General features: G+C 40.5%; 2 protein-coding genes across 5 annotated transcripts in view; one reads left to right on the top strand and one right to left on the bottom strand.

Moving 5' to 3' along the window:
• Positions 1–612: 612 nt before the first annotated feature.
• Positions 613–3,400, bottom strand: LOC104356807 (nuclear cap-binding protein subunit 2). Its single transcript, XM_032991831.2, has 4 exons — positions 3,244–3,400; positions 2,939–3,120; positions 2,008–2,146; positions 613–1,367 (listed from the first exon to the last, which is right to left on the bottom strand). Exons 1-4 carry the CDS (start codon positions 3,328–3,330, stop codon positions 1,269–1,271), a joined length of 507 nt encoding a protein of 168 aa, XP_032847722.2. The 5' UTR covers positions 3,331–3,400; the 3' UTR covers positions 613–1,268.
• Positions 3,401–3,581: 181 nt separating this feature from the next.
• The window catches only part of TEX11 (testis expressed 11), a 34,808-nt gene continuing 19,914 nt past the window's right edge, over positions 3,582–18,475 (top strand). For all 4 annotated transcript variants that reach the window (XR_004406929.2, XM_042807480.1, XM_032991828.2 and 1 more), the window contains exons 1-12: positions 3,582–3,620; positions 3,698–3,906; positions 6,047–6,131; positions 7,352–7,431; positions 7,858–7,938; positions 8,021–8,140; positions 9,621–9,701; positions 12,101–12,186; positions 13,643–13,700; positions 14,514–14,609; positions 16,171–16,252; positions 18,009–18,087. Coding sequence is in view for 3 of the 4 variants with exons in the window: in XM_042807480.1 (XP_042663414.1) it covers positions 3,590–3,620; positions 3,698–3,906; positions 6,047–6,131; positions 7,352–7,431; positions 7,858–7,938; positions 8,021–8,140; positions 9,621–9,701; positions 12,101–12,186; positions 13,643–13,700; positions 14,514–14,609; positions 16,171–16,252; positions 18,009–18,087 (1,088 nt within the window). In the remaining variant the exon portion in view is untranslated. The remainder of the gene's footprint in view (positions 3,621–3,697; positions 3,907–6,046; positions 6,132–7,351; positions 7,432–7,857; positions 7,939–8,020; positions 8,141–9,620; positions 9,702–12,100; positions 12,187–13,642; positions 13,701–14,513; positions 14,610–16,170; positions 16,253–18,008; positions 18,088–18,475) is intronic.

Here is an 18,475-nt window from a genome sequence, read left to right as displayed (position 1 = left end):
ATTGTCTCAGGCCCCATGTTGAGAGCCTGAAAGGGCTGTCGTGGGCTGACCTTGGCTGTACAGCAAGTGCCCACCAGGTCGCTGTATCCCTCCCCTCCTCAGCAGGACAGGAAGGGGAGGAAAATAAGATGGAAAAGAACTCGTGGGTCAAGATAAAGGCAGTTTAATAAACAAAAAGCACGGCTGTGCGTTGGAAGCAAAGGAAAACAAAAGATTTATTCTCTACTTCCCACCATCAGGTGATGTCTGGCCAGTTCCCAGGAAGCAGGGCTTCAGGAGGCGTAGCGGGTGCTCCAGAAAACAAATGTTGTAATAATGAATACTGCCCCCCTCCTCCTTTCTCTTAGCTTTTATTGCTGAGCAGACATCATATGGTATGGAACGTCCCCTTGGTCAGTTTGGGTCAGCTGTCCTGGCTATGTCCCCTCCCAAGATGTTGCCCACCCTCAGCCTACCGGGTGAGTGGGGAAAACGTTGGGAGAGACAGCCTTGATGCTGTGGGAGCACTGCTCAGCAGTAGCCAAAACACTGGTGTGTTACCAACACCCTTCTAGCTACCAATACCACTGCTAGGGACTGCTAGGGGGAAAATTAATTCAATCTCAGCCAGACCAAAGACAACTGTTTATTTAAAAAATGAAAAGAAACTTTTAACAAAATCACGCCGAACAGTGAGGATCTGAAAAGCCAGGCAGCACTGGGTGCATCATAAAGAAAAATGCAGGCCCTGACCAACCCAAGGGCTAGATGTGCAGACAAACACCTCCGAGTGGATGGTAAGACCTTGTTCCACTTCTCTTATCCAAACAGTGACACAGCTTTGTAAGCAGATGAGGTTGTAAATTAGAAACCTGAATCTCTTGTCCATCCCCACAAGGTGCCCGGGCACATGGAGGCTCTGATGATGGTAAGCTTTTAAGAAGTTCCATTTGAGAGCAACCACGGCTGCAGTCGCAGCTTGGAGGAAGCCACCTGCTTAGCTGCAACATGAAGAGGACGTTGTAGCACAAGTGTGTGACATGCTGCATTTCTTCTTACCCAGAATCCTGCAGAGCTGTCCATCTTTTTTTCCCTTGTTGCCCTGTATCAGCACAGAACATCCTCTCTAGCCCAGAAGGAAGGGGGAATGAATACATGTATATCCACAGTCTAAGGAGGGTCACCTTTTGCTGGAACTTGGATCTCACTCCCTACCCCAATCCAAAATGTAAGAACAGGGCTAGCTCTGGGAGGAGAGAGCCCTCTACGAACTAGGACCCACAAGGCAATTAATAGATCGCAGGCTGATGATTTGCCTTCTGCATCTGAATGATCTTGCCAAAGCCACCTCTTCCCACATCATAGTCTGTCCGGTACTCATCTCGCACCTGGAGCACAGAAGTAACACAGATATTAGTACCCTGAACCGCCTGTCTCCTGCTAGACTTCAGAATCATCATCCCCTCCTTACTCAGCTGCTAGAGAACAGAAGTTCAGGTTAGAAGCACTTTGACTTGTTTGAAGCCTCTTCAAATAATCCACCAAAAAGGTGGTAATGGTAGTGAAAAGGACAAATGAGGATATATCTGATGGCTGAGGTCTTTTTTAGACAAGCAAAGACCACAAAATACTTTTATTCAGCTTTGCAGTCCAGCTTTCAGAATTGCCAGGCTTGGCCTCAAGAACTTTTCTTCCCTCCACCCTGAAAATCTGCAAAGAAACCTCACCTCTGCCCTGGGGCAAACTGCTGTGTTGTGAGATTGGGCTGTCCCCCTCTGTTCAAATTCTGCATCATTTTAAGAGTACTAGCTTGCTTTAGGGAACATTCTGCTTGCACTGCAGGAAGTTTAAAGTTCTATTTCTAGCTTTTAACACCAGGCATCAGTTACCAAAACAACCTGGGAATTGATAAAGTTCATTATCAGGTCTTTACAGTCCACACATTGTTCTGCATGAGACAAAAGTAGCAAAGCAGTACAGAGTCTTAGGGGGGATCAAATTCAAGGCATGAACGGGTATTGCCTTTACCTGTCCTCCCGTCTTTCCTCTTCCATACTGTCGCCCCTCCTTAAATCCTGCATCCCAGTCAGTTCGAATGATGCGGTCATCTAGTCGTGTGCCGTTGATAAATCGCATTGCATGTTCAGCATCTGCTCTTGTGTAGTATCTGAAGCATACTATAAGAACTAAGTGTGCTACTTTGCTGGGTACAGGGAAAATAAAAAACAGTACTGTATTCGAGAAGCAGAAACCCCTCGCCTTCCAGTCTTTTCTACACTTCATGCTCTTCTCTATGGGATCTAAAACTGCACTCGTATAAACCCAAGCTAGACAGCTCCCACTCAGAAAGGATTCTGAACTTTAACGTTAGTACCTGCACAGACAAGAAGTAGTTCTGGATCATTTATTTCACAAGCAGGTGAAACAAACACATTAAGGCCTTGCTGAGGGCAAGGAATCTGTAATGTGCCTTTTTATACTATGTGAAACTTGACTGAATTTGAACATGAGGAGCAGGCTTTGCAAAGACAGCTCACGGTACAACTTGTACAAGCCTGTTACCCTCTGCTTGGAAACGCCACCGTGGTTTATTCTGCTCCTACATTCAGGTGTAAGGCTAAGGTGAGAAACTGAATGTGTGCGCTGGCCACGTAAGAGCTCAGACTGACGACTGTAACACTCTCATTTCGGCCCTAAAATCATGAGAGGAATTATTAAAAGGAGCTCTCTGCCACCTCTAGAAGGTACAGCGGCAGTCGTGCTTTTCACCTACGGCACCACTGTGTCTCTCTCTCAGTTAAGGCGGTGGTGGTGCAGTAGGAAGGCTGAGAGTGTCCGGCAGCAAGCACTTCACTATCACTCCTTTTCCACAGCGGTGCAGCAAAGCTTGCTGCGCAGAGAGGAAGTAAAAGCAGCAACAGCACATGGGCCGGCAGCAGCAGCGAAACAGAAAGGATACTCGACAAAGCAGAAGCCGCAGGGGGTTTTCTTGATCTTGTCCAGCCCCATGACAATCCTCTTGACGTCCCCACACTTGGAGAAGAGCTCCTGGATCTGCTCCTCCGTCGTGTAGAAGGACAGGTTGCCGACGTACAGCGTGGAGGATATTTTGAGGGATTTCTCCTGCAGCTGCCGGCTCCCCTGAAGGCAGAGGGGGAGGAACACGCAGCGGGGTGAGCACGCCTGCCGCCCCGCTCCCGCGGCCCCGCCGCCCACGGCAGCGCCCCCCCCCGCCGCCCCCGCCGCCCCCGCCGCCGGGCGCACCCGGAAGTGCTGGTCCCGGTACTGGCTGATCTCGCAGTAGGAGTCGCTGTTGAGCCCGCTCAGCGTGGTGTGCAGCAGCCCCGACATCTCGCCCGCGCCCCGCCGGGCCCCGCTCCCCGCGATCCTTCCAGAACCGCCGCGGCACCCACCGCGCAGCAAACGGGCGAACCCCCCGCCGCGGCGCCCCGCCCGATTGGCCGCCGTGCCCGTCGCTCGGCACGGGGAGGCGGGGCGGCAGCGCGGGGCAGCCAATCGCAGCCGGGAGCGTCGGGTTCGGCGCGGCTGCGGGCGCCGGGCCCGGGATGCTCCGCGGCGGCGCGCATGCGCGGCGGCGCGGGGTGCCGCCATGGCGGGGGCGCGGCTGGACGCGCTGGCAGGTACCGCCCGGTATCGCCCGGTGCAGCCGCCGGGCCTCACGCCCCACCTCACGCCCCGCTCTCCTCCTGTCTCACAGGGCTGGCGCGGGAGCTGCTGAGGGAGGAGGCCCCGTCCCGCATCGCTGCTCTCACCGAGGAGCTGTTCCAGGCCGTGGGCGGCCTCTCCTGGGAGGGCGGGAGCGCGACTGAGGCGGAGCGGCGGCTCCCCGGCCCGCCGGCCTTCGCCACCCCGCCCGAAGAACTGGGGGCGCCCTGTGCTTCGCACCCCGCGGCCGCGCTCGCCCAGGTTGGTGCTGCCGCCCCCGGCTGCCCGGCCTCTGCGGGGAAGCGGAGCCTTTCGCCCCGGCGCTGGCGGAGTGTGAAGAAAGCAGGCTGCCTTCTTCCGCTTTTAACCCAGTAGGGTGAGAGTCCAAAATAAAGCTGAAAAGGTCACACTTGAAAAAGTCAGCGCAAAACGTTGATCCCAAATGTAAAAGCGTGCATCACAGTTGGAAAAATCTACTGGTATGTTAGTGTTAGTAAGGTCTTTAGGACTTTATTTTTTTACTAGTGATATTAGGGGTTTTACGACTTTATATTTTTTTAGCAATATTAAGTTTTTTATTACTTCATTTTTTTTAGACATACCTAATCGTAATTTAAAGTAAAAATGCAAGCGTAGAATGCTGATGCATTAAGAGTTTGATCGTGAGTCAGAGAAGTCCTCATCCTTTGTGTGGATTCTGATAACGATAGATACTTGAGGAAGAAGAAATCAAGCAAGCATGTCATTTTACCTGCTTGGTAAAGCCAGTAGGTAGTATTGAAGTGGGAAGTGCTCATTTTCGTGCATTATAAAAGTGAATTAGGTTGTTGCTTATAATGCTTCTATTTTTTTCCCCACTGTGTGTTTCTTCTAGAGGAGTACTTATAAAGTAGTAAACATCTACTTTAAAAGGCTTTTTTCAGAAAGAAGTCTGATGAGTAACACATGCATCTGGAATGAAAACAAGACCAGCTGAGATGTGCCCAACGTTTTCCTCCAAAATTATATGTTGAAGAGAGTTTTAATTCATCAAGATTATCACCTAAGGAAGAGTGATTTTGAAAGTCCTAAATTTGTGACAAGGAGCAAGATAGGCTAGCAAGTGTCACAACAAAAAGTGTGCTTGGTGCAGTCTGTAAAGACATCCACAAGCATAAAACTGGTATCCTTGTTCTTCCTGAAACAGTTGGGCTAAACGTTTTAAAGAAAGGTGAAGTCATTCATTTGTAATCCCTTCAATATAAGGGGCCATAAAATGTCCCCTGGGTAGGCAAGAGCGTATTTGTAGGCAAGATCTGCCATGAAAGCAAAGATTTGAAGTGATGGGAAGTGCAGCCCTTCAAGGTGGGTTGTTAGAGGACCTTAATGCCTTTACGTAGGACTGCATCATCTTTTTCACAAGTATATAGTCAGAAGCCTTTGTTCTTTGCTAATGCAGAAGTTTCCTGATGTAGGTATTTAAAATTATTAAGCAACTTGGTTTCCTTTTTGGTTGGCAAAAGAGGTGAAGCCTTACTGTAGATGTGTTTTCAACCCTGATAGAATTCTTACAGCTTTTTCCAATCCCTCCAAATTTTTCAACATCTGTTTAAAATGTACATAATGTACTCTAAAAGCTGCCAGTGAATCAGTTGTATTTTGAATGTGGTGATGTACTATTGCACAAATTTTGCATCTATGAGTATTTGTGAGAAAACTTCATCCCACATGAACAGGGTAAGTGAGGTCATGTTTTGCTAAGTTTGAAAAAGGACTTGATAGAAACACAGGTTAGGACATTTCAGTAATATGACAGGTTAATGGGATTTTGTTTAGGGGCATATTTGAATGTTTCTGAAGTCCAGCACCTTGCTTACAGAGTTTGCTATTAAGCATAATTTCAAATTGGGGCTGAAGGCACTGATGGATGATGTGACATAAATGTGCTATTGGTCATATGATTAATTAGTTCGTTTTAGTTTCAGGTCTTGTCAGCCTTGGGTTTACAGAATCATGTTCTTTCTTATCTTGCTTCATGTTTTAAGATGTGAAATAGTCTTTTATAAGACTGAATATATCTTATGAAATACATCTATGAAAAGACTGTGTGCTTCCTGCCCCTGTTTATAATTCTTTGGAAATGATGTATCTATAGAAAAGAATGGTCCGTACTTTGAGCTGAAGAAATGCTATTTGGCCCATTCAGCATGCCTGTTTTTAGATCACTGCCCCCGATCTCCTCGTGTGATCATGTAACAGTTTCATGGAAAACTCACACCTTTGGCTCCAACGTAAAAGGAAGTTGCACAAACGTGTGGAGAGGTCATTACTGTGGTTCACATGGAAGATGGTTCCTTTTCCAGTACTAAATTTTAGTGTGACCCAAATTACAGGACAAAATTAACGGAATTCTCCTACTCAGGTTGAAGAAGGTGCAGTAAGCCTGTGGAACTGGGCTGTAACCAAACACACAGGTTCTGTTGTCAATGATGAGCAAAGAGCTAAACGTACGTATGTGTTCTATACCTTCCTAAATGTATTTTGTGTGCTGTAGCACGAAAAGGAAATATTCTCTATGGACAGGCGTGTATGTAGCGCTGTAGATTTGGGTGACAAATCCAGGACAGTTTGTTTGGATCTTTGCAGACAGGGTGTAGACAGAGGAAAATACACAGCTGGGATTTGTATAAACAGTTTGGGAAGGAGCATCCTGGTGTAATGGTGATCTTGTGACACTGAATCAGTGTAGGCATTCTTATCACTCCCCCTTTCCCTGCCAGAGCATCAGTAAACAGGTGCTGTAATTTGCCTCTAATGCTATGGTTTTAATCTAAAAATGTAGGGAAATAACAGATTTAAATTTTAGACTGTTGGTCACTTAATTTGTATCAAGTGAGATAGTTACATCAAAGAAACCATCTCATCAAGGCTTACATACAGGAAAACTATAAATCCTCTTTTTACTTTCCTGCTTTAGCCAGGTACACAGCTGGTGGGTTTGCTCGGAGCCAGGAGCAGGGCTTGGGGGAAAGGCAGAAATGAGCTTTTGGTCTTTTCCCTCAACCTGTTCTTTATGTGGTTCTGCAGGATTTCAATTTCTGGCCTACATTTTTGTTTTGAGGGATTATAGTCAAAATTATGTGTAATCTACATCATATAAATTATATCAGGTAAAGGGAAAAGGGTAAGTTTATACAAAATAAGTAGTAATTGTAGTGTTGCATTCTCAGATCTTGTATCACAGCTGAAGGGCCAGGGAGAGGCTATTTTAACTACATTAAGTGGTATCTTTTCCATCCCTGATGTATAAGGAAGGCCTGAACATATTTTTGCTTTTTACTTTGAAAATGGAAAGATTATTAAACTTAATTTCCATATTTTGCTGAAGGCTATTTTGAGGCTCTCAAGACATGTTACTGTAAGCACCTGCAATGTAATTAAGTCTTTGAATACCATGTATTTAACTTAAACTCCCTCTAAAGTGTTTAATAGGTATTTTGATGAGAATATATTTTTTTTTCTTTTTTTTTTTTTTTCCTTACTGCCTAAAAAGCAGTTTTAAGCAGCTTGGCTAAAGTGCAGACTGCTTTGACTCCTGAAGCTTTCAGATTTTTCTTTCTTGTAATTTAAAATGGCAAGCAGTCTTTCAGATACGGCAGGGCCTGATTTTCTAAAAAGTAAAAAAGAGAAAAGGGAGCTTATGAATGTCTGCACTGTTTTCTTGCAGTACGTTTTGTTGCTTGCAGACTGGTGTGCCTTTGTGAAGGCAGTGATCCTTCAGAGGGAACAATTCGAAGACAGATTTTGGTAAGGCTAATGGTGGGTGGGGAATGAGGTATAGTTGATCACCAAGGGAAACCTTCAAACCCTATTACAGTTTCTTTCGAAAGGGAGTGAAATTTATCTGTAGTTCAGGGGAATATACACACTGAAGTGGGACCTGTCTTATCACAGGGATACCTGCTGAGTTAGTACCGTTAACGTCACATCTTTCTTATATGGTAAAATGTTCTATGAGCAACATGTTAATTTATTTCAGTATCTTATAATATTGTCTAGTAGGGCACCACAAGTCTTATGCTACATTGAAGTGTTAAGGACTTCAGATGCGAGAGGTGCTTGTTGAAGATTGAAGAGCTGAAATACCCTTTTCCTGTGTTAGATGTGTGCATCAATGAGATGAGATCTAACATTGTCTTTCTTGCACAAAGCACTTACCATTTTCTCCTTCAGATGGCTATGAAGACTGGGAAAGGGTGGATAGATATTGGAAAACCTGATATTGGTGATGGATTTCTAGAGATTGCCATGAGTGTAAGTTCTTTTCCAGTTTTAATTTCTTACAAGCACACCTATTTGTAATTTCTGTGGGTGATGCCTACACTTTGTTTTCTAGAGAATAGAAAAACTGTATGCGAAGTTACTTAAGGGGAGCGATGGTGAAGCAGATATTCATGTGCACAAAGCTGATGTGGAGAAGAACCTCTTCAAAGTACTCTCTTATCAGGCTGAATCAGTACGTGTTCTTCCCAGTTTTCCTTATAAGTCACTAGGGCTATAGAGGGAAACTCTGACCCAGTTATTAGATGTATGAATGCTTGGCATTGAAGACTTGCTGAGGGATATATTTCCTTCAGTTAGATGTAAGATAGCAGATCTCGTGTTTGTGTTCGGTGTTGCAATCATTTAATGATTTTTAATTTGTCTGATTTATCGCAGTCATTTCTGCTGTGGTGTTTATATCTTCTAGTTCGGATTTGTTGCTCTATAATTTGGCTAGCATGGCTGTTTATAAAACAAACAGCTGCCTTTCTGAATCATAAGGGTGTCAGTTCCAAAGATGTCCTGTGTTTGACTAAAGAAGGGAGGTAGAACTGATATAGAGCCTGGGTCCCCCAGACTGCATTCATGTAACACGTACACATTCAGCAAGTCACTTTGGAACACTCATCGTACTGCACTAGTATTTGCAGCTAGGCTGATTGGAAGTCCATGAAAGTGGCATTCATCATGGCTGCAGATAGCCAAGGTTCGTATCTAACAAGCAGATATTCTAAGCCACACATGCAGTGCCTTCTGTGACAGCTTTCATGACTGCAAACTCATGAACATCATCAAAGCTGTTCATATTCTATACCGTCAGACAGAGATCTTTCTATACATGAATACCCTCTCTCCCATAACGTCATCTCATATGTGCTGCTTTCCACATGTAAAGGCTTTAAACAGTGGGAGAATCAGTATAAAATTACAAGATCTAGAAACAGTAGGTTTCATGACATTTGATATTTTCTTTAAAGTCTCAACCTCTGGCATCATACAATGAAGTAAGAATCATAGTGCCTAACACAGTATGGGAGAAGTCTGAAAAAATGCTCAAGGTTTTCCATGGGATCAACAACACAAATTACAATAATTCAAAGTATGCAATTTAGAAATTCTCAGTTCTGTGAGACGTTGTGCTTGACTGGAGTTCCTGAGTACTTTTTATCAATGCTATAGAGTATTACAGACATATGACTGTAAATATGAGAAAATGTAGTTGCCTGCATTGCCTGCATTTGTTAACACCACTGGCCTCTATATCTAGAAAGGGAATACTGTCTTCCTAAACAGAGCTCTCCGAAACAGGCCAAAGCAGTGGCCAAAATTTTTAATTTGATCATGGCAGAGGGAAGAGGACCTTAAATTATTGGAGAGGCGGTTTAAGATTTGCTGAACTGTTGTCTTAATGTCTGAATGAACTTGTCCCATGCATCTGGCCTTTTCACAGTACTTAAGGACTGCAGTGTTTTTCTGGATGTCTTTGTCATCTGGCAATATATAGAAATATACAGAATTATTGTAGCACTGTAAGGACAGATATCTAATCCCAAACCTAGCTTTACTGAATGTGAAAAATCTAAATCCTATTTTTGAGAATCAGTCTTTTAATGAATTTTAAAGATGAGTTGCTCACTATAACAGTTTGTTGGCATGCTCTACTGCTTTCTTAGGCAGTTGCTCAAGGGGATTTTCAGAAAGCGGTGATGTGTGTGCAACGCTGCAAAGATATGTTGATGAAATTGCCAAAAGAGGTAAATGAAATCATCTCTCCTTTATCATTCCAAACTTTGAAAATCTGCTTTCCTCTCTTTATGTTAAAAAATTACTTATGCCATGTAACATTTGAGATTATTCTTCCTAAAAAACAGCAGGCTTTTTCTTCAAAGTTATTTTTTTTTCTTGTTTCTCATTCAAAATAGAATTATAAAGTTTTCCTAAAGCGTGAAAGAAGACAAATCAGCAAGCAAGGCAAAAAGATTTTGAAATCGAATATGCCACCTACTCTTCTACAGAACCAGCTGCATTTTACATCTTAATCTTGTATATTGCTTCTTCACTTGTACCCATATGTACTTTTGTCTGGAGGCAGATGGGACAAGAGAAGAGCTGAGTTACTAAGTTTTTGATATGCAGGTCTATCACTGCCCTCATTACTAATCTTCATGAAGCTGTAGAGCTATGAGTGGAGGCTTCCCATTGCACTAAGCTGTGTTTTTTGTAGTTCTTGTGTCACACAGACAATGTCCAGAGAAAAACTCTAGCATATGCAGACTAGTTCTCTGTTTGCAAAGATAAAAGTTTAATAAGTTTATATCAGAATAAACTTGCCCACATTTATTTTCATTTCCTTACTTTAACGTTTTTCCAATATTTAGGAAACACTTAGTTCCTGTCTCTATGGTACAGGTAATAAAATTCAAAGGAGTAGATGTGAATTCTGAAACAGAAATATGGGAAATATGGTTGGAGTTTAATTGTTTTTTTAACCAATTAAACTTCAGCCAATTTAAAATTGTTTTGTGTGATCTTCAGGCCTTTTTCAGTTCATCTCAGAGACTAAGTTGCAGGGGTCTACCTTTGATTTGAATCATAAGAGCAGAACTTCTTACTGTGAATTGTTGAAAATACTCACTGGGGTCTTCGCACTAGTGTTCCCAATTTAATTTCAAATTCGTTTTGTGCTTTCTGCTTAAACTCCTCCATTAAGTAATATTACACTTATCATGATGAATGCTCTTCACAAACCAGGAGCACTGATGCAGACAAGGAAAAGGTTTCTGGTCATGAGAGTTGCAATTTACTTCTGAGTGGTATTTGAACAATGAGAAAAAGGGAAAGAGCTAGTGATTGCTGAGTGACTTTGAAACTTTTGGACCATTAGGTAGCCAACAGTCCTTAAGTCTTCCAGACTCCCACTGTACCAGAGAGCACTCGCAGAGTATCGCAGGAGCTTGTTGTGTTACGGAAATGTATGGTACCACAGATCAGCTGGAGAGGACTTGCAGCTTGTGGATCATCAGTGGTCTGTGAATCATAACTGGGAACTCCTGCCCTACAGGGTGAAACTGTTCCAAACACTTGTTAAGAGAGGTGCCAGTTTATGGAGATATTTAGTGTTACGCTTGACACCTGGAACAGTCATTCACTGAAACAGTATTTTAATCATCCTTTGAAATACTTATTTTCCAAGCATGGAAGTAAATGACTGGGGTATGCCACAGTACGCCTAGAGCTAAACACTTTGTGTGAAACCCTTTCAATACAGGGAACTTTCTGTTCTGGGAAGAAAATGTTCACAAATGAACTTATGAAATAGAAGGGTTTCACATCTGAGAGGGATCATATTTTTTTTGTTTATGCATACTGAATCTGTGCTTTTGTCTCTGAATTGCAATGAGATAATAAATTTGAAGCAAGATCTTGTGCTACCTCTCTCATTCTTGCCTGAGGATTTGAAATCTGTAGTCACTTGCAAGTAACTTAATTTAGACTTGGAAAAGAAAGTTACTGCAGAGGCAAAATGGATGTAAATATTGGCAGCCTGTTAGCATATAAAATTATTTTTCTGTCTCTTCTTTTGATGACATATGACAGCTGCAGATCATTTCAAAGGAAAGACAAGTTGTTATGAACAGTCATTGTCAGCGCTGGCTGGCAAAGCAGAAAGCAACAGTGCTGTGAATAACCAAGCATTCAAACCCAGTTTTCTCCTAAAACTTGTAATGTGGATGATTCTTTTTTAACACCAGAGAGTCATGCTGGGAAGAAGCCTACCATGGAAGAGGTGGAGTCCACTTTTAAAAATGAAGTTGCAGTATTCCACTTTTTCCTCTCAAGTTTTATTTTTTATTGTTTACTTTACACAGTTCCAGTGCTTTCAGCATAATTTCTCGAGGAACTATTCTACCTCGTGTGTTTCAAGAATCCTGCTGTTTTGTATGTCCTGGACTGGTTAATATGCTTCACTTTCCCACACAATTATGATTCCCTTTTGGTCATGTTCAATATCCCCTTGTATAAGGTCAGAAGTGATAACAGTGAATGTATCTTTAAAGTAAAATGCATTTTAAAGAACTTGAGAAACTGGAATGTCGTAGATTTAATGATGTTTATAGAAGAACATTATAGAAGCAGGAGTCTTTCATTGTAGACCTGTTACCTGTCAATCCTCTGCTACAATTTTGGAGTGGAAACCTATAAACAGAAGAAGTATGAACAGAGCTCCTTTTGGCTCAGGTAACATGAAAGGCAAACAAAATAAAATCCTGATTTTGAGATGTAAAAATATGAGTGAAGGAGAGGGAGGAGCAGGGGAATGTAGAGGTTTGATTAAAAATGTGAGAATACAAGATTTTAGCTGAACCACATTAGCTGAGCAGATACTTAGGGGCTGTCTTAATCTGTTGCCTAACATTTATGTCTGCTTTCCACATCAATTTTCATATCATTAGAATTAAAGTCTTCTTTCCATGGTGCTCATCAATTCTCTCCCTAACAAAGAGATTATTTTCATGAAGAGGCTGTTCCCAGTTCTTGTGCTATTCATAAATGATAGTGAAGGGATTTGAAAACTTTGGAAAAGAGTATAACTCTTCTGACTGGTTTTAAGTGTATTTGTTTTAAACAGTATTTGAATTTCTCATAAAGGAGGTGCTTTGTTGAGAGCAAGTCCTTGACTGATGAGAGACACAAACATTAAGGTGAAAAAGGAATGGTTAGAGATGGTTTGGGTAGGATCCCAATAAGTAATATGGTGGTACCAAGGAAGAAAATATATAGGCTATGGGGAAGAATATCCTCATGCCAAGGTCACAGCCTTAGCTCAGAAAATTTGTTTTTATTTTTTCTTGTTCTTTTTCTTTTAAATAGTAAGAAGAAAATGAATGGCAACATAACAAATTCAAAATAGTTATGGTCACATGTGTTGTCAAAGAGGATTTGTAGAAGTGCTTAGAATTAATTACAGCTGGTGCTGTGGAGATTATTTTATATTTTATTCTTGTGGAAAATTAAATACCAAGTCCTGATGACAAAATTTGAGGAGGAAATAAACCTTTGCAAAGTGCAAATAATTATCTGGAGAAAGAGATGCAGCTCCATCTAGTGGGTTAAGATTTCCTAATATTGAGAATATATAAAATAAGGAAACAAGTGCCTAGTTATTGTTTTTCTTTCTAACAGTTCTTCATTCACAGCATTTTCAATCAGATCTGTTTTTTTGGAATTGCCACTGTGTTTCCTCATGTGTGGTCCTTTGTGCTGTCATTTAACTTTTAGAAAAAGAATGGGAAGTCATGAGTACCAGGCTCTGTCTCTGCTATTGATTTGCTGTGATAGTGACTTTGGTGTATGACTATATTAAATGTCAGGTGAGAACGGGAAGACTTGCTTCTTCAAAACCCCTATGGTTAAAACTGAAAGAGCCTACTGAAATGTTTGAGTAGAAGATGCCCGAGAAGGTGGTGCAGCAGGTTGAAGAAAGTGATTGAGTACAATTTTTGATGTGAGGATTTAGAAAGAAAATGAAATTGTCTGTTCTTTAGTAAGAGTGGGTACTGAGATGAGTTTGTGTGATTCATGTGGTTAGTGATTGGTTAAGGGGGGAAGGCTAGGAATGTTGCACGTATCAGAAGACTGGCTGAATTTATTTCTGCCATCCCGTTTGATTTTAACTTTCATTTATCATTGATAGCCAGAGTTATGACATCGGGAAGATGGACATGAAGTATTCTGTTGGCAAAGAAATGCAGGTAAAAAAAAGAGAAACTGCTGTTTACAAACAGGAGGGTTTTGTTAACCTGACTCCACTGCCTCTGTGATGCTGAACGTGACCAGTGATTCTTTGGCCTCCCTTTTAGTACTGTCTTCTATGAAGCTTGGCCAAGTTGCAAGTTCAGCTGCTATGAGTGTCAGTCTGAGAGTTCAGTCACTGATGGGTGCCCTTAGATCACATTGGAATCTACTATTTCACAAAATTAAACTGTAGAAAATATGGCTGAAATAGACCCTGAAAGGCCGTTGCTTCTTTCCTTCCCCCTCGTCTTTCAAGGCATCATCAGTAACATCTGTGTCGTTTCTGACAGATGTTTGTCTGTCATTTGTAAGCCTGTTACTCATTTTACTACCCATGGTGGATAGCGAGAAGATTTTAATCTCATACTTTTTATATGTGATTTATATATTTGAAAGCCATTATAATGTATTTCTCTGTGTTTTGTTTTTTTTTTTTTTCTTCTCAGTGAGGTTTGTACCTGCTGTTCCTTCAATTTCTTCTTTCATTCTATTTTTTCCATATTTCTGACTTTCCTTGCTATCCTTCTGTCCTCCTCTGAATTCTAGTTGATTCATATTCTGTGTGAATTGCAGTGCTGAAGGCTGGATACACTTCAGAACTGAGCAATCGCTTTATATGTCTGATACCAGGCAGGCATTCTTTTGACTCAAAGAGCTTTCATTTTTCATGACCTTAATATTTAAGTCTTTTGTGTTCATATGTATGTTCATTTGTGGCTTTTTTTCTGCTCTTCAGATGACACAAACTTCCGGTTTGTTTTCCTTTCCAGGCTAAAGTGCTGCGATTGTTGGCTACAGCCTATTTCGAGTGGGATTGCGATCTCTATCCTGACAAGGCACTGAAAGCTGTAAACTTGGCAAATCAGGTAGTAATGTGTTACTGTATTTATGGTGTGAAATAGTTGAAACTCAAGCATTTATTAACATTATAATATAGACCACATTAATCACTGGTGTGTTATCCTTGACATCAGATGGAGGTGTGTTTGCTTTGATTTTCATACTCAGAAGTATGTTTTAGTGTTCCCAGCTTTTTTTATAGAGAAATACTTTTTTGTGTGTAGATGTACAGCTGTCTTGCTGTCTCATACCTATTAATAGTGAGGTCCTTTGGCAGTGATGTGACTAAAATTTCTCTGGCACGTATTCATGAAAACTGTGCAAATAGAATAAACTACAGTGTGGTCCACCTGAGATTTTTAGCAGCTGGCTTTTTATGCACCAGACCTTTTGTCTTGCTTTGGGTTATAATGGATATGTCTGTACTACATTTTGAGTCCCCATCTCCTTATCTGTACAAATATTTGAGCAATCACCAGAGTTCAGTTTTGAAAGCTGTGTAGCCATGCTACATCAGTCTTATTTCAAACAGTTAATTTAGCCTTTGCACTTTACTAACATGACTGTATTTCTTCTGGAACTTAAAAAATGAGTTGTATAAACATACCAGCTACCCTGAAGAAAGTTCATGTATCTCTAAGCTGTCACTACAGTGAGATCACTTGCTCTTGTACAAATTCCTTATTCAATATAAAGATTTGAATTAATTTTTTTGCTTTTATCTTTTCAGGATAGAGAAACTTAAATTTTAAAAATGTATATTTGTCTTTGGTTTTCTATTTTAAAATTTTCATTATCTTTTTCATACCAAACAAGTTTTGTATAAAATCCTGAAAGCTCAAATTTGGTTTTCTACATTCTGTTAAAACTTTCAGACCGATGATGATGATACATGTGCTCATGAGATCAGGATAAAAGGCAGTGTATTTTAATAATTCAAAGAACATGCTACTCTACTGTCTAAGACTTTCTCAGTTTTTATTGTATTTACTTTTGCAAAACCTTTTGAGGTGGAAAGTGTTTTATCACAATTTTTGATAACGTATGTTTTAATATTGTATGAGGGTATGGAAAACTAGATTTTTATTCTGGAGTCTGAAATGTGCAGTGTTTTAGTGAGAGCTGTAGTACAGAGTCTTAATTTTTTCAATTTGCTCCCATTGTTGTTCTCTGATAAATTTCCTATTATAAGCTACTTTGAATTCTGCTTATATTAATTCTAGAGTAACGCAGCCAATTCACACACAGAAAAGCAGTAAATGTTTCTATCATTCAGTATTGTTCAGCTTCTACTTAAAAATACTGGAAATGGGCCACAGCAAACTGAGAATCATGTATCTCTTGCTTTCATTGTCCTCATGGTCTTTTGGCAGTATAAGAATAAATAATAAAGATACACATTACATTTAAGAAGAAAATATTACTAGTTGCCTACATATTGCTTCAGTCATTAAAATGGAACTGAAGTATCCAGTGCAGTGTATGTGATTTCCTGATATTTGTCTGGGTTATGAATATACTGGACTGTCATGGGATCTGTATTCTGCAAACAGCTGTCCAAGTAATGTATTGTTTTTCATTGTGCAGGAGAATTTGCATCCAGCAGGGGTTTTTTTGAAAGTTAAAATTCTTCTTAAAAGTGGAGCATCAGATGAAGATATTGACTCAGGTATCACAGCTCTGTGTAGGTTTCATAATAAGGTCCTACTGCTCCATATCCAAGAAGATGTCCTGAGTGGCAGGTAGAAAAGGAAAAAAAAAAATTCCTTTTCTCGTGTGTTTTAGAGGAATCTTCATTAGCTAAATGTTGTTCTGGTTTTGGAGTGTGAGACATAGTAGTCAGTGTTCACAGAGGAGTTATCCAGGTGCTAATGTAAGTATGAATTAAGCATGATTTTATTTTTGTTGAGGATTATTTAAATAGGCTTGCTGGAAATAGGGAAGGGGAAAGACTCTGAAGCCTGTTAGAATGAAGACAGTTAAAATATACCATTGTAAAGGTATGGTTTATTTTAGACATGTGCCCAAGTTTACTCAAAATGGGTGAATGTGGATTATCTCTTACGCAGTCAGCGTAGAAGAAAGGCTTGTGAAACATTGCTGTTCTCTGTGTGTAATTTTGCAGATTTCAACCAAGAGACATTAAGTGCTGATCAGTGTGTTGTTAAAAATCTGTGTTACCAGAGTTTTAGTTTATCTAGGGCATATAAGCTTATTCCTCAAACATCATTTGAAGAAAACTGATTTTTTTATTGACATGAGAGAAGAAAGGTTGGGGCGGGAGAGGCTTTAATGTAGAAAGGATAATGTATCAGGATAAGGTTATTTCCATAAATAATGAAATCTTAAGGAAGAGAGGCTTTGTACTCTCTGTGGTTGGAAAGCATCAGATGCATGATGAATTCTTGGAGAAATAAATGTAGGGATGAGATGAGGAATTTATTGTAGACAGCTGAATGGTTTGAATGCTGCCAGACTAGCAGGAATGGCAACTCCACTTCAGATCGCTCCTGAGGACTTTCAGTCAGCTTTCAGCTGGACAGTTGTTCAAAATTTACCATTGCAATAGTTGGCTTCTGTTCTGCAGTTTGAATTGTGAAGCCCCATAGTGTTGCCTGTCAAAACACACTCTGCTTATATTTAGTAGCACTAAGACTGCAGACAGTTTTTCGAGCAAGTGTATTAATGAGTGGATGTCTGTCTTCTCTTGTATGGCTGGCAGAAAAGTGTGTCCATGCACTGCAGCTTCTCTGATTTTTGAGTAAAGGTTCATGTTAAGTTTTAGGTATTTGACTAAAATCATGTGTTGTGCACTTGTACATAGGTGCCTTAGAAATGCTTCATCTAACAACTGTTAGTCATGTCCCTATGTGTTCCTTCTCTGATCTCATTCAAACTACAAATGTATAAATCTTGTTATTAACCGTCCAGCACAGTCTAGCAATTTTTAGACTTTGCTTCAGTGGTCTAAAACTGATATCTACTTATCAGCACTAGTCCATTCAATAACTGATACTAAAGGTATTAGGCTTAAGTAGTTCCCATTGCAATGTGATACCACCACACAGCCTGAGCATTGACCTCAGTCTTAAGTGGTTCCTGCTGGATAAGAATGAGACATTTTGATGGAAAGCAGCTTCAGGCAAAAGTTTTGGCTATTAATGCCTATGTTGTTCATGTTTAAAGAGACAGAGGGCTAGAATTCCAAGTGCTGTCAGACTGTCAGCTTTTTGTAGTACTACATTAATTGTATGGCAAAAGGAAAGTCAAAGCACAATAGACATGCTTTATTCTTCCTTTTGTTTTAGAACTATTTTTGTTTTGTTTTGTTTTTTTAAAAGAAGCTGTAAGAGGTAAATGGTAAATTGAGCAGTTAATCAATCTGAACTGATGAAATAATCTCAACTGCTTTGTGTTTTGTCTAGCTGTTGCAGAATTCCTGCACCATGAGGTGTCTTTAGACTTTTGTTTGAATACTGCCAAACTGCTTCTGGAGAATGGAAGGTATGAAAGCATCTTTAAGTGGGGTGAACACAATATTTGGGCTTTGTAGGTGTTCTTTTATAAGCAAAGAATATCTATTATACAATGATGCTTTATTTTAAATAAAAACTCACAGAGATAGGTAAGCAGTTTTGAGAGGGAGCCTGTCTTTTTTTATATGGTATTAGCAGAACAGGGTGTGAAATAATGTTAAGTGGCAATTTGCACTGCTGTAACCTTACTTCAGAATAATTAAGATTCTCTCTATGTAGTTTTAATATATATCTGGAATAATATATATGAGTCTGGAATTATCTGACTGAAATCTTTCTTCCATGTTAACTAACCAGCCCTTGGAAGGAAAGTGTTTGGAGTCCTAGAATGATTCTTGTGAAAAACAGTATAAGGA

Source organism: Tyto alba, unplaced genomic scaffold, assembly GCF_018691265.1.
Source record: "Tyto alba isolate M040663 unplaced genomic scaffold, T.alba_DEE_v4.0 Super-Scaffold_5, whole genome shotgun sequence".
In the NCBI taxonomy this organism is placed as follows: Eukaryota; Metazoa; Chordata; class Aves; order Strigiformes; family Tytonidae; genus Tyto; species Tyto alba.
The sequence above is the reverse complement of the archived record's forward strand: the minus strand, read 5'-3'. Positions and strand labels throughout refer to the sequence as shown.